This window comes from Leucoraja erinacea, chromosome 2, assembly GCF_028641065.1.
Source record: "Leucoraja erinacea ecotype New England chromosome 2, Leri_hhj_1, whole genome shotgun sequence".
NCBI lineage: Eukaryota > Metazoa > Chordata > Chondrichthyes > Rajiformes > Rajidae > Leucoraja > Leucoraja erinaceus.
Genome location: NC_073378.1, coordinates 123,096,958 through 123,110,653, shown reverse-complemented (window position 1 = coordinate 123,110,653; position 13,696 = coordinate 123,096,958). Strand labels below are relative to the sequence as shown.

The following is a 13,696-nucleotide window of genomic DNA, read 5'->3' as shown; positions in this document are numbered from 1 at the left end:
GTGCATGTTTTTTACACCGAGCTAGTGGGTGCCTGGGATGCACTGCCAGGAGTGGTGGTGGAGGCAGATACAATTGGTGATTGATGTTTCTGAGGCTTTTAGATAGACACATGGATATGCAGGGGATGGAGGGATATGGATCACATGCAGGCTGAGGAGATTAATTTAAAGTGGCGTCATGTTGGGCTGAAGGGCCTGTTCCTGTGCTGCACTGTTCTGTGTTCTATCATCTCTGCTTCACTGGAACCGATGAGGGAGCTCGGGAATGGGGACCGACTGTGTGTACCGGCTCCCAGCCCCCGACCCCGTCAGGCGGTCACCGCTCTCTCCTGTTCCCTTGGGTGTGAGTGACGGTCTCACAGTGAGCTGTTGTCTGCCCTTCTCAGGGGCTGACTCCCCTCGATGGGCTGCGGGAATGGCAGCACCTCTACCGCAGGGACCTGGATCAAGAAACCCGGCAGCAGTGCACGCACCTGGAGAGGATACTGACGGGGTCCCATGACCGAGGCAACACCGTGCGTAAGTTCATGTGATGGGAGTGTTGGGGAGGGAGCTTCACTCCCGAGTGTGCGGAAGGTGCTGACTGTGTTCTGTGCCCATTCACAGGCCCCGTGCCAGAGCTGGCAGAGAGCGAGCTGTTTGACTCTGAGAGTTCCCAGCTCTCACACACCACTGAGGCCGGTTCGAGGGCCCTGGGAGTGGAGGATCGGCGAGGGAGAGGCAGCCGGGTCTCGGGCGGGGACGGCGTGGGGTGCTGCTCCCAGAGGTGGGTAGAGGAGCCCCCAACCACCCAGGTGACAACAAGGAGCCGTCTGGATTGGTCGGACGAGGATGAGGATGACCTCCCGCTGGAGTGTTTCCGGCCATTCAGGAAGCGGCAGAGGTCGGCGAGAGACGGCGAGGGTGACCCGGTGACCCTCAGTGTCAGTGATGGGATGGCAGGCGGCCGGGGGTCTCTCCGCCCGGAGCGGGAGCGGGAATCGCACGATCCCTGCGCTGCCACCTCCACCTACCTGAGTGCCATGCGGAGCCTGGGAAGTGCCCAGTCCCGGTTCCTGTGCCAGACCCTGGCTGAGCCGGCCCCAGCCCCAACCCCAACCCTAACCCCGTCGGCCCTGATCCCAGACGCTGAGTGCCTGGAGGAGGACTGGCTGGAGGACGACCTGTGGGATGGACGGCACAGGAAGAGGCCGCGGGAGAGGGGCGGAGTGGTCCCAGAAACTGACCCTGCTGCCAGACCTGCCCCCAACCCCACCAACTCCCCCAGGCTTCCCCAGCCCAGGAAGAGGCCGCGGCAGATGCGGATGACCCAGATCGTGGAGAGGACGGTGGTGGGGAGGACGGCAGGGCGCTCCAGACAGGGAGGGGCTGCCTTGGGCAACTCCGATGATCTCACCCCAGAGCTCTGGTCCACCGCACCTAACGTCTCCGTCTCACAGGTAATGCACGCCCGCTCCACCTCACCCCTCTCTCCCAACTACTCTCTCCCACCCTCCGCACTACCCCCTCCCTCTCTCCCGCACTACCCCCAGCCCTCCACAATACCCCCCTCTCACTGCCTGCTACTCCCCTCCCTCCCTCCCTCCCTCCATACTAACCCTCTTCCTCCCTCCCTACTACCCCCTCCCTCCCTCCACATTACCCTACCCCCCCCTCCAATTACCCCCTTCCTCTGTACTACCCCCTCCCTACTACCCCCCCCCCCCCCCCCCCCCCTCCCTTCCTCCAGCAAGCCCCACCTTCTGACTCCAACCAATGCAACTTTTCCTCCGTTACTGCCATCTTAGTTAGGCCTGTTACGTCGTCATCACCACTAGTAGTTCACTAGTTATCTGGCCTCCAGTCACTGACTTATCAATCTACTATAATTATGTCAATTATAGTAGATAATACCCAGCATACAATCACTAGCCCTCTAATCTGCTGTGGTAATTCTGTAGTTACCCAATGTTCAGTTGCTAAAGGGCCTGTCCCACTTGGCCGTCGTTTACGCTACAGACCAGTAGTGACTGACATGCGACGGTGGCGCGCGTCACCATGCGTCCTCACAGCCGTCTGGAGCGCGTGACGTCATTTGAAGATAGTCACAAACTACTGGAGTAACTCAGCGGGACCGGCAGCATCTCTGGAGAGAAGGAATGGATGATGTTTCGGGTCGAGATTCTTCTTCAATCTGAAAGAAGGATCTCGACCCGAAACTTGCTTCTCTCCAGAGATGCTGCCGGTCCCGCTGAGTTACTCCAGCAGTTTGTGTCTATCTCCAATCGTCTTGGCCCCGTTCTGGGCGTAGGAGTGGGGGCGGATCCGGTTCCACAACGGCCATGATCCCCAGGCCGAGCTCGGCGATCGTTTGCCTGTTTCTGCTGCTGTTGGAGGTGAGATGTTGTGCCGCGCCAGGGTCTTTGGCCTGTCCCACTTTGGCCGTCAGTTACGCGACAGGCCGGTGGTGCGCGAAGATTTTGTGCAGGACGAAGTCCACACTCCTCCGCGCTACTCCATGCGCCCGTCCCACGCTACCCACACGCTAGCAGGTCGTGTAAATGGCGCGGAAATGACGGCCAAGTGGGACAGGCCCTTAACTCACCAATCAGCTTGAGTAATGATAGTTACCTGGTCTCCAGTCAGTCGCCCTCTGATCTGCTCTAGTAATTCTACAGTTACCCTGTCTCCAGTCACCAGCCCTGTGCTCTCTGTCTCTCCCCAGAGTCCAGCCCTGCCGATTACACAGACCGTCAACACCGCAGTGCCTCCGTTAATTAGAGTGAAAGTCACTGTGCAAGAGACCATCTTTCTGATCCCAGTTCCACACAGGTGTGTCCTTTAATTATTCCTTGTGCACGGTGGGATGGGGACCCACAGACATGAGAGATGGTCAGAACCTTTCCCCAGGGTGGAAACGTCACAGCTTTAAGGTGAGAGGGGCAAAGTTTAAAGAAGATGTGCAGGGCAAGTTTTTACATAGGGAGTGGTGGGTGCCCGGAACATGCTGCTAGCGGCAAGGATCTTTTAATTTTTTTTAATGATACGGGTGTCAAAGGTTATGGGGACAAAGACAGGAGAATGGGGTTGAGAGGGAACGATCGATTAGCCATGATTGGATGGTGGAGTAAACTCAGTGAGCCAATTGGCCTAATTCTGCTCTTAAAACTTATGAATTTATGAAATGTTGTTTTTGTTCCTATCTCAACTACCTCCTATAGCAGCTCATTCCATGTACCAACTGCCCTCTGTATAATAAATTGCCCCTTGGGTGTGCATTAAATCTTTCCCCTCTCACCTTAAACGTATGTCCTCTCGATTTTGATTCTCGTACCCTGGGTAAAAGACATTCGATTCCAATGTGGTGGGGAGCGGTGAAGACCTGTCCCCGGCAATGAGAGGGGCGGGCGTGCTGACCGATTGGAGCAGGCGGTCAGAGGGCGCTGATGTTGGGTGAGTTTAACCTGCTCTCTCTCTCTCTCCTCCACAGCAGCGGTGAGGTGCACACAGTGTCCTGGCTGGCTGAACAGGCCAGCCAGCGCTATTACCAGACCTGTGGTCTAAGGCCCAAGCTCAGCCTGAAGAAGGAAGGAGCCCTGCTGGACCCACTGGATCCCATCACCCACGTCCTGCAGAGTGACGAGGAGGTAAGATCCAGGGTCTCCGCTCAGCGCAGATACCTCCGCACCGCACTGCCCCATCACCCAGTCACAGGGTCAGTCACAGAGTGAAGTTTCCTCTATCCCATCACATGCTCCCAGGATCAGACACAGAGTGAAGCTCCCTCTACATTGTCCAAAGATGCCCCATCAAAGCTAGTCCTAATTGTCCCTGTTTGGCCCATATCCATCTAAATCTTTCTGATCCACATATCTGTCCAAAAATCTTTCAAGTGTAATTATACATGCTTCATCTACTTTCTGGCAGCTAATTCCATTCTCTGTGTCTCTGAATTAGATGTAGCCCTTGTGGCTAAAGGGATCAGGGGGTATGGAGAGAAGGCAGGTACAGGATACTGAGTTGGATGATCAGCCATGATCATATTGAATGGCGGTGCAGGCTCGAAGGGCCGAATGGCCTACTCCTGCACCTATTTTCTATGTTTCTATGAAAAGGTTGCCTTTCAGGTTCCTATTAAATCTTTCTCCTCTCACCATAAACTTTTGCTCCCTGGTTCTTGATTCCCCTACCCTGGGTAAAAGACTGCGTATTCAACCGCATTCCCATCGTGATTTTATACGCCCCTATAAGATCGCCCCTCATCCTGCAGAGCTCCAAGGAATAACCATCCTTCCTAGCCAACCTCTCCTCGCTCAGGCCCTCAGCTCCTGGCAATATCTTCATAAATCTCGAAGCTTCTTTGCAGCTTGCAATGGCAAACCTATGAAAGGTTGTGGAATGTGCTGCCGGGGTGGTGAAGATATGAAAGTGACATACAAGAGACATTTGGATGGCCAGATGGATATGCATGGAATGGAGGAATATTGATCGGGTGCAGGCAGAGGAGATTTGTTTAACTCGGTATCATGTTCAGCAGCCATTGTGGGCTGAAGGGCCTGTTCCTGTACTGTTCTGAGAACTGTAACTGGGTCTGAGTGTGGAGAGGTCTGGTGGCCTTTGTTCCCTGGGAGGTGGCAGTGAAGGAAGTGGACAGACTCGTCCGCCGTCAGATACCAGGAGCAGACCACAGCCCCATCATTCAATATATATATCTCCGCTAGCTTCCATTCCTGTATGCCAGTTCCCCCTCAATCCTTTATAGTCATAGATTCATACATGGCTGGCACAGCGTATGTACACCAGCCGCTCTCTGCCGCTGGCGTTGTACTGTGGCTCACTCATTGTTGTACGATGCGATTGCTTTGCAGGTGCTGGCCGTTGTCTTGTCCTGGGACCTGCCTCCCCTCTCTGACAGATACAAGAAAGCCTGTCACAGCCTCGGACTGGGTAAGGAGTGTCTGCACTTATTATTCACCGGAAGATATAGGTTTAGATTTATTATTGTCACGTGTACTGAAGTACAGTGAAAAGCTTTATTTTACATGCTATGCACACAGATCAGATATACTATACATAAATAAATACAATCAAGTCACACTCAAGTACAATAGGTAGGATAATGGGGAAGATACAGAGTGCAGAATATAGTTCTCAGCATTGTAGTGCATCAGTTCCACAGACGAAGTCCAATGTCTACAATGGGGTAGAGATGAATGAGACGGTACCCTAGCTGATTGGAGGACCATTCAGAAGCCTGATAACTAAAGGGAAGAAGCCGTTCCCGAGTCCGGTGATTTGCGCTTCTGTACCTTCTGTCGGACGGGAGCAGAGAGAAGAAGGGATGGCTGGGGTGGGACAAGTCTTTGATTATGTTGGCTGCTTTCTGGAGGCAGCTTGAAGTGGGCTCCAGATGGAGTCGGTGGTGTGGAGTCTGGTCTGTGTGACGGATTGGGCTACATCCACAACTCTCTGCAATTGGTTCCCAATGCAAGCTGTAATACTTTCCACGGTGGTTCTGTGGAGGTTGGTGAAATTCCCTTGTAGACCTACAGAACTTCTTTAGTGTGAACGAGGGGAAAGGGGCGAGGCAAGCTGGATGGTGCCTAAGGCGCGGTGTGAATGCAGTGGTTGTTGATCTTGCTGTCTCTCTCTCTCTCGCACCAGTTGAGGACAGCCTGGTGCTGAGGGCGTGCGAGGTGCAGGGAGGCGGCTCCTGCTTCCGGCTGAGTGGGGTGCCGCTGGGCACGGAGCGCCTGGCCCCGCTCCTCCGCTCCCTCCGCCTACACACGGCCATGCGGGAGCTGCGTCTGGCAGCCACGCGGCTGGCACCGCCCGCCCTGGAGACGTTACTCGCCACCCTGCTCACCCTGCCCAACCTCACCCTGCTCGACCTCTCCGACAACCTCATCAGCGGCCCCGGCCTGAGGGAGCTCAGTGAGGGAGTGCGCCGCTCCGCCCAACCCCCCTTCCAGGTGAGTGCCAGACCCATATCTTTCTGTATCTGTACGATTGAAAATTAGACGCTCTTGACTCTTAACTCCCGTCACAGAGGTTTAGTGTCTTCCCTGGGTCCTATTTCCCCCCCCCCCCCCCCCCCCCCCCCCCAAATACTGGGGACGCGCTACTGGCCCCACTACCCTCAGCAGGAACAACACTGCTCTGGACCTCAATGTCCTTTTCTAGGTCATCCAGAAAGGTATTGAGTTGAAGCTGGTTGTTCCCCTTCACCACTGTGCCCTTCCCGCTCTTTTTGAGCATATGGCACAGGTTCCTCATGAGCCCGGGCACGTTTGACCCCCGGAGGGAGGCCAATTTGGGACCAAGTGTGGCACCTTCAGTTTTTACGATAAACTCGCATAATTCCTCCACGGGAATGAGTGGAGTGGCGTCGGGGGGGGGGGGGGGGGGGGAGCGAGCGAGAACATCCATAAACTCACTATCCGAGGAGTGCCATTCCACCCGCTCACTGATAATGGAATCCCCACCCCCGGGCTTGATTCACCCTCGGTGCTTGATTCACCCGCCCCACACTGTGCAGCGGTTGTCTCTTCCCCACCCACAGGTCTCTCCTCCACCTCAGTCCCAACCCTGGGGTCAGTAGCAGAGGGGCATTCCCTAGATGTACCCGGGGAGTCTAAACCATCGGTTGGGTGTGCAGAAGGGGCGTCTAGCTCTCCACAGGTTGGGCCCAGAGAAGACCCTGTTTTTAATTTTTTTTTGTTTATTATATTTATTTATTATATCCAAAAATAAAAATAAACATACAGAGTATTAACACAATCAAAGACTACCTATGTTGACGGTTTACAAACAAATGATCATTAAATTAATATAACGCCAACTTTATCAACAAAGTCCCTCTGGAGCCAGGTCCTGAGGGAGAGAAGGGCTGGTTTCCCCTACCCCCTCCCCACCCACTGTCCCTAACTCCACAGGCGTGTTCTGTGTCATGTCCTGGGTGGGTTGCTCCTGGGCTTTCTCGGAGGCGTTGCAAGGGACTCCCTTCCCAACAAGAATCTCCCTTGCACCATTGCGCCCAAGTGGTCCCAATCACCATCCACCCAAGAATCGTCTCCAGGGCATGAGACCAGGGCCTGAACCAGAGGGTGGGAGCCTTCCCCCACCACAGTACTCCCCTCCCCGCCCTGGAAGATTCCTTGTTTTTTCCCCCTTCCTCTCTCCCGTGGAGAGACATCTCCTTTATTTTCAGCCTGAGGAACTCTGCACAGCCCCAGGGTTCCCGGACTCGACTACAGTCGGAATGGCAGGGGGGTTAGTGGCATCGGAGACGGAGGCCTCTGCTGGGATTTGGGGCAATACATCCAAATATGCACCCACGTCGCTGCAGGCATGACACCTTGGGCACTCCGATGTCCAGAAGATTATGATATCTGCCCCTCTACATCGGGTCCTGGGGTGGAGAGTACTACACTTAGGAGTCCCGAGCAACCTGGTTTTATTCAGGTTCACAGACTGGCCAGCCGCCTGCCACTTCTGCGGGCTGGAAGAGTCTGTCTTCCACGTGTATATGGAGTGTGTGAGGCTGCAGCCCCTGTTCCAATATCTAAAGGGGCTGCTCCTTGTCTTCTTGCTGCACTTCTCACCCACCATCCTCATCTTTGGACACTGTGCGTAGGGGAGAGGGTAGGACCGAAGATGTCCTGGTTGGGTTGCTCCTGGGCCTGGCCAAGCTGGCCGTCCGTGAGTCACGGCGCCAGGCGGTGGAGGGCTCTACCCGAGCCAGCTGCCTGCCCCTTTTCCGGGATTACGTCCGCGCCCGGATGGTATAAGAGAGGGACTACGCGCTGCCCACGGGCTCCCTGGGGAATTTCCGGGACCGCTGGGCACCACGGGGGGGGGGGTGTGGAATGTATCCTCAATAAGGATTGTAATAGTTATTTGAAAATTTAGTATTTAGATCATTTGGTGACTGTATTATGGTGGTGGGTGCGTTACGACTATTTTGGTTTAATAAATATTTTTAATAATAATTGAATAAATTATTTTTAATTTTAAAAAGTGTGGTGCTCCGTCAGCATTGCCCCCCCCTCACCTCCCCTCCCTCAGCACTGCCCTCCCTCAGCACTACCCCCCCCCCCCACCCTCAGCACCGCCCCTCTCACAGTATTGACATTGAGCTGCCTCTCGCTGTTGCAGAGTCTGCGGGAGTTGAACCTGAGCCTCAACCCGCTGGGGGAGGGCAGCTGGCAGAGCCTGGCCGTGCTGCTGGAGTGCTGTCCCGTGCTGACCACGCTCAGACTCCAGGCCTGCAGGCTGACCACTAGCTCCCTGCAGCAGCATCGCCACCAGCTTGCAGAGGCCATGAAAGGTGAGGGCTGGCTTGTTGCATTACTGAGGGGAGGGGGCTGTGTGTGTGTGTGTGTGTGTGTGTGTGTGTGTGTGATATTTCTCACAACCATGCAAAATAGATGGTTTACGTTTCATTTCATTCATGTCATGTGCAGCATGGTACAGTGATGTTTTGTTTTGCACGCTACCCCAACAGATCAGATAAACTACATAAACAGAATCAAGCCAAACTCAAGTACAGTAGGTAGAGCAAAGGGGAAGATGCTGGGTGCAGAATATAGTTCTCAACATTGTAGCGCATCAGTTCCACACACAAAGTCCAATGTCCAAAGTCAAATTGATTTAAGAGGTGAATCAGATGGTACCCCAGTTTATGAAAGGACTGTTCAGAAGCCTGACAACAGAGGGGAAGGTGTCCCTGAGTCTGGTGGTGCGCACTTTCATGCTTCAGTATCTTCTGCTGGACAGGAGCAAAGAGAAGAAGGAATGACCGGGGTGGGATAGGTCTTTGATACGGAGTGCAGAATACAGGGATAGAGATGAATTGGGCAGTAACAGAGCTTATGGGCAATTATTCTACAAACCCACATGAATTTGGGATGTGGGAGGAAATGCACACAGTCTTTGGTAGAACGTACAAATTCCATACAGACAGCACCCAAGGTCAGGATCATTTGCTGCATGTGTGGACCAGATTAGAGGGAGGCACAGCTGGGAGACCTGTTGCCTCATAGCAGCAGACTCGGATTACATCCTGACGTCTAGTAGTATCTGTTTGCACGTTCTCCCAGTGACTGCGCAGATTTCCTCCGTGCTCTGGTTTCCTCCCACTTCCCAAGGATGTTCGGTTCTGTAGGTTAATTGGCCGTCTAAATTGTCCCTAGTGTGCGTGAAGTTGGTGAGAAAATGGGATAACATAGAACTAGTGTGAACGGGTGGTCGATGGTCAGCGTGGACCCAGTGGTCGATGTTTCAAGTCGGGACTTTGTGAGGTTGATAAAATTGATGCCTTGGTGATCTGGGAGCCGTGTGAGTTAGAACCTTCTCCCCAGGAAGGCAATGGGAAATACCAGAGGGCAAAGCTTTGAGAGGGAAAGTTTAAAGAAGATGTGCGGGGCAATGTTTTTAACCAGAGGGTTGTGGGTACCTGGAACATTATGCCAGAGGTGGTGGTGGAGGCAGGTAGGATGGTGGTGTTTCAGTTGCTTTTAGACAGGCACATGGATATGCAGGAGATGGAGGGATATAGATCGCGTGTAGGCAGAGGAGATTAGTTTAACGGCATCATGTTCAGCACGGACATCCCTGTCTGTTCTGTGTTGTAAAGATTGGTTGGTTCTCCGTGGATTGTCACCTTGCGTGGTGGAGAAGCTTGTGTGGTCCTGAGAGCGATGCCGTCTGGAGTTATGCTCCTGGTTGGGTCACCAATGGCGGTAAGGTCGAGGGGGAGGTCTCTGACAAAGAGCAATCCAACCAAGACCTGAACGATGGAACAGTCGGAGGATGATGGCTGACCTTAGTGGAGCGTCACAACGGCTGGGAAGGCAGATGAAGACTGCAGCAGAAAAGGGTCTCCAGTCGTCCGGTTGACCCAGATCTGTCAAGGACCGTGTGGTGGCTGTCTGTGCACCAGTCTCCCCACATTAAACAAAGTCACGCACAGGCGTCCTAAAGGACAGTCATACTTGTTTCGAGCGACCGCTGATGATGATGATGATGGTTTAGAGTGGACCGTAGCTGTGTGTGAGGGGTGGGTGGGCGTGAGTGGTCCGTGGGAATGTGGGTGGTCAGTGGGTGTGAGAGTGTTGTCGCCAGTGACCCCCCCCACCTTGCTCCTGTTCCCCATAGGTTCCCTGCATCTGAAGACACTGTGCCTGTCACACAATGCGCTGGGAGGGCTGGGGGTGGAGCTGATCCTGCAGAGCCTCCCCCACCGCTCCCTCACTCACCTGGACCTGTCGGCAGTGGGGGGGACAGGCGGTGACACCCTCCGCGTCGAGCACTTCGTCAGGTACCTGTCACAGGTGAGTAGAAGAACCTTCATCGGGATCCAGCCTCCCGAAAACAGGAATGATATTCAGCAGTTGGTGACCCCGTTAATGGAATTTGTCTCTCTCCCTCTCCCCTTCGCCAGGATGGATGCTGCCTGACCCACCTGAAGCTCTCTGCCAACCGCCTGACGGACGACTCTCTCCATGATCTCTCCAGGTAACCTCCCTCTTCAATACCGTGCACACTACAGTGTGCTTTACTAATCGCCCAGCTAGAGGAAGGATGTCATTACGCTGCAGAGGGTGCAGGGTGTCTGGATGTTTAGGTTTAAGTCTCAGAATAGTGAAAAGCTTTGTTTTTGCCTGCTATGCAAGCAGATTAGATAAATGCAATCAAGCACTATAGGCAGCGCAAAGGGGGAAGATGCAGAGTACAGAATATAGTTCTCAGCACTGTAGCGTACCAGTTCCATTGACAAAGTCCAAGGCTTATGTTATAGGGAGAGATTGGAAAGACGGACAGAGTGGGAAGGCTGAGGGGTGAGCTGATTGAGGCGTACAAGATCATGAGGGGCGTGGGTAAGATGGATGTTTTTTGTTTTTCCCAGGGTATGGGAGTATAAAACTAGAGTGCATAGTGTAGTGAGAGGAGCAAGATTTAAAGAAGATTTGAGGGGCAACTTTAGCATCATCCAGCATCAGTGCGTCTCAGCTCCTCTCCTTCGCACCCTCATCACCCCAAGACTCATCTTACCATTGCTCTCGCATTTCTCTCCAACGCCGACAGCTCACCTTCATTCCGCACACATTTACTACAGTCCAGAGTGATCTAGGAGTACAAGTACCTGAAACATAGAAATTAGGTGCAGGAGTAGGCCATTTGGCCCTTCGAGCCTGCACCGCCATTCAATATGATCATGGCTGATCATCCAACTCAGTATCCCGTACCTGCCTTCTCTCCATACCCTCTGATCCCCTTAGCCACAAGGGCCACATCTAACTCCCTCTTAAATATAGCCAATGAACTGGCCTCAACTACCCTCTGTGGCAGAGAGTTCCAGAGATTCACCACTCTCTGTGTGAAAAAAGTTCTTCTCATCTCGGTTTTAAAGGATTTCCCCCTTATCCTTAAGCTGTGACCCCTTGTCCTGGACTTCCCCAACATCGGGAGCAATCTTCCTGCATCTAGCCTGTCCAACCCCTTAAGAATTTTGTACGTTTCTATAAGAACTGTACGCAATACTCCAGGTGTGGTCTCACCAAGACCCTGTACAACTGCAGTAGAACCTCCCTGCTCCTATACTCAAATCCTTTTGCTATGAAAGCTAACATACCATTTGCTTTCTTCACTGCCTGCTGCACCTGCATGCCTACTTTCAATGAATGGTATACCATGACACCCAGGTCTCGCTGCATCTCCCCTTTTCCTAGTCGGCCACCATTTAGATAATAGTCTGCTTTCCTGTTTTTGCCACCTAAATGGATAACCTCACATTTATCCACAATGGCACTGCAGATAGCCACGGTGGTGCAGACAGCCTTTATCACACGAGCCTTCAACAAGCGTACAAGATGAGGGAGGGGAAGCTGCAGTTAGAGCATTGTGTTCAGTTTTGGTCAACTGATGCCATTAAGCTGGAAAGAGTGTAGCGAAGATTTATGTTGCCAGGACTCAAGGGCCGGAGCTATAGGGAGAGGCTGGGCAGGCTAGGACTTTATTCCCTGGAGCACATAAGGCTGAGGGGTGATGTTATAGAGGTGTTTAAGATCATGTGAGGAATAGATAGGGTGAATGAGTTGTTTTTCTCCAGGGTGGGGGAAGCAAGAACCAGAGGGCACAAGTTTAAGGTGAGAGGTGAAAAATTTAATAGGAACTTGAAGGACAACCTTTCAAATGGAGGGTGGTGGGTGCATGGAATGAGCTGCCAGAGGAGGTAGTTGAGGCAGGTACTATCACTACATTTAATAGACACTTGAACGGATACATGGATTGAAAGGTTTGGAGGAATATGGGTCAAAGGTGGATAGGTGAGGTTTGCTTAGATAGGACATCTTGGTCGGCCTAGATGAGTTGGGTGGAAGGGCCTGTGACTGGCCCACACCGTGTGGGGGAAGGATGTTGACGGGGGCCGCGGGCTCTGAGTTGGGCAGAGGGTGACACTGTCTCTGTGATGTGCAGGTGTTTGCTCCTCTGCCGCTCCTTGGAGGCCCTGGATCTCTCCGCCAACCCTGGACTCACCACCGCAGGCCTGGACCTGCTGCTGGGAGCAGTGCGGGTGCGCAGCTCTGGGCTGCAATTCCTCAGCCTGGCAGGTACACTGGGGCGCGGTGGGGACCAGGGGGCTGCCAGGACAGGGCCAGGTGGGGGTGTGGAGAGTCAGGATCCCAGCTGTCTAACACCAGACCATCCCCATCCTTCCCTCTCATCATCCCTCTCTCCCACTCGCCTCTCCCTCTGTCCCTCTCCTTCACCCACCTCCCTCCCTCATTTCCACCTGCCACTCTCCTTCCTTTCAATCCGCCACCTTCCGTCTCCCTCTCTGGCCCTCTTCGACCCTCTGGCCCATTCCCTCTGCACCTCTCCCTCCCTCCCCCCCCCCCCCCTTTCCTACCCTGCTCCCTCCCTTCCCTGCCTGGGGTTCAGGGGGGGCTGCGTTGAAGGTCAGGCTTGAGGGTCCGGTTTAACGGGGTCGGGGGTGTAGGACGGGGTCGGGGATGTACGACGGGGCTGGGGGGTGAGGGACGGGATCAGGTTAAAGGTTAGGGTGAGGGTCAGGGTTGTAGGACGGGGTCAGGGTTGAAGGGGTCGGGGTGTAGGATGGGGTCATATGTGTGTAGGATGGGGTCGGGGCTGAAGGATGGGGTTGAAGGGGTCGGGGTTGAAGGACGGGGTTGGGGTTAGTGCTGCTCTCTGACCGCCCCCCCTCTCTCCCTCGGTTGCAGGTGCCTCTGTCCAGGAGTGGTCCATGGCGGAGGGTACAGCCCCCCGGGTGGGAGAGCTGCAGCTGTGCAGCGCGGGGCTGCACAAGGGGGAGATGGAGAGGCTGGCGGGGAGCTGGCGCAGTGCCCTGGGGGGCCGGGGCAGGGCCCTGTGTCGTCTGCACAAGTGCCTGCTACGGGCAGTGCCCAATGGTCAGAGCTAACCCCTCCCCGCCCACTCCCTACCCTCCCCCCTCCTCTCAACCCAGTCTCCCCATCAAATCCTCCAACTATTCACCCACCCCCTTGCTCTCCCTTCACCCCCTACCTCCCTCTTCAACGCCTTCCCTCCTACTCAGTCCCTCACTCCCCACCTCCCACTCTCCTTCCACCACTCTGGTCCTTCCTTCCTGCATCTCCCCCGTTCTCTCCCACTCCCACCCCTCCTGTCTGTTTACCGTTGCTTTTCACCAGTGCTGCTCCTGTAACTGCTTGTA

The 13,696-nt window shown here is 54.2% G+C and overlaps 1 protein-coding gene across 1 annotated transcript in view; it reads left to right on the top strand.

Moving 5' to 3' along the window:
* Nucleotides 1-13,423, top strand: part of tonsl (tonsoku-like, DNA repair protein) — a 37,766-nt gene extending 24,343 nt beyond the window's left edge. The window contains exons 16-26 of the mRNA XM_055650032.1: nucleotides 387-519; nucleotides 607-1,439; nucleotides 2,705-2,811; nucleotides 3,470-3,626; nucleotides 4,848-4,926; nucleotides 5,644-5,951; nucleotides 8,137-8,308; nucleotides 10,138-10,313; nucleotides 10,424-10,497; nucleotides 12,460-12,593; nucleotides 13,224-13,423. Coding sequence (XP_055506007.1) covers nucleotides 387-519; nucleotides 607-1,439; nucleotides 2,705-2,811; nucleotides 3,470-3,626; nucleotides 4,848-4,926; nucleotides 5,644-5,951; nucleotides 8,137-8,308; nucleotides 10,138-10,313; nucleotides 10,424-10,497; nucleotides 12,460-12,593; nucleotides 13,224-13,423 — 2,373 coding nt within the window. The remainder of the gene's footprint in view (nucleotides 1-386; nucleotides 520-606; nucleotides 1,440-2,704; nucleotides 2,812-3,469; nucleotides 3,627-4,847; nucleotides 4,927-5,643; nucleotides 5,952-8,136; nucleotides 8,309-10,137; nucleotides 10,314-10,423; nucleotides 10,498-12,459; nucleotides 12,594-13,223) is intronic.
* The last annotated feature ends 273 nt before the right edge of the window (nucleotides 13,424-13,696 follow it).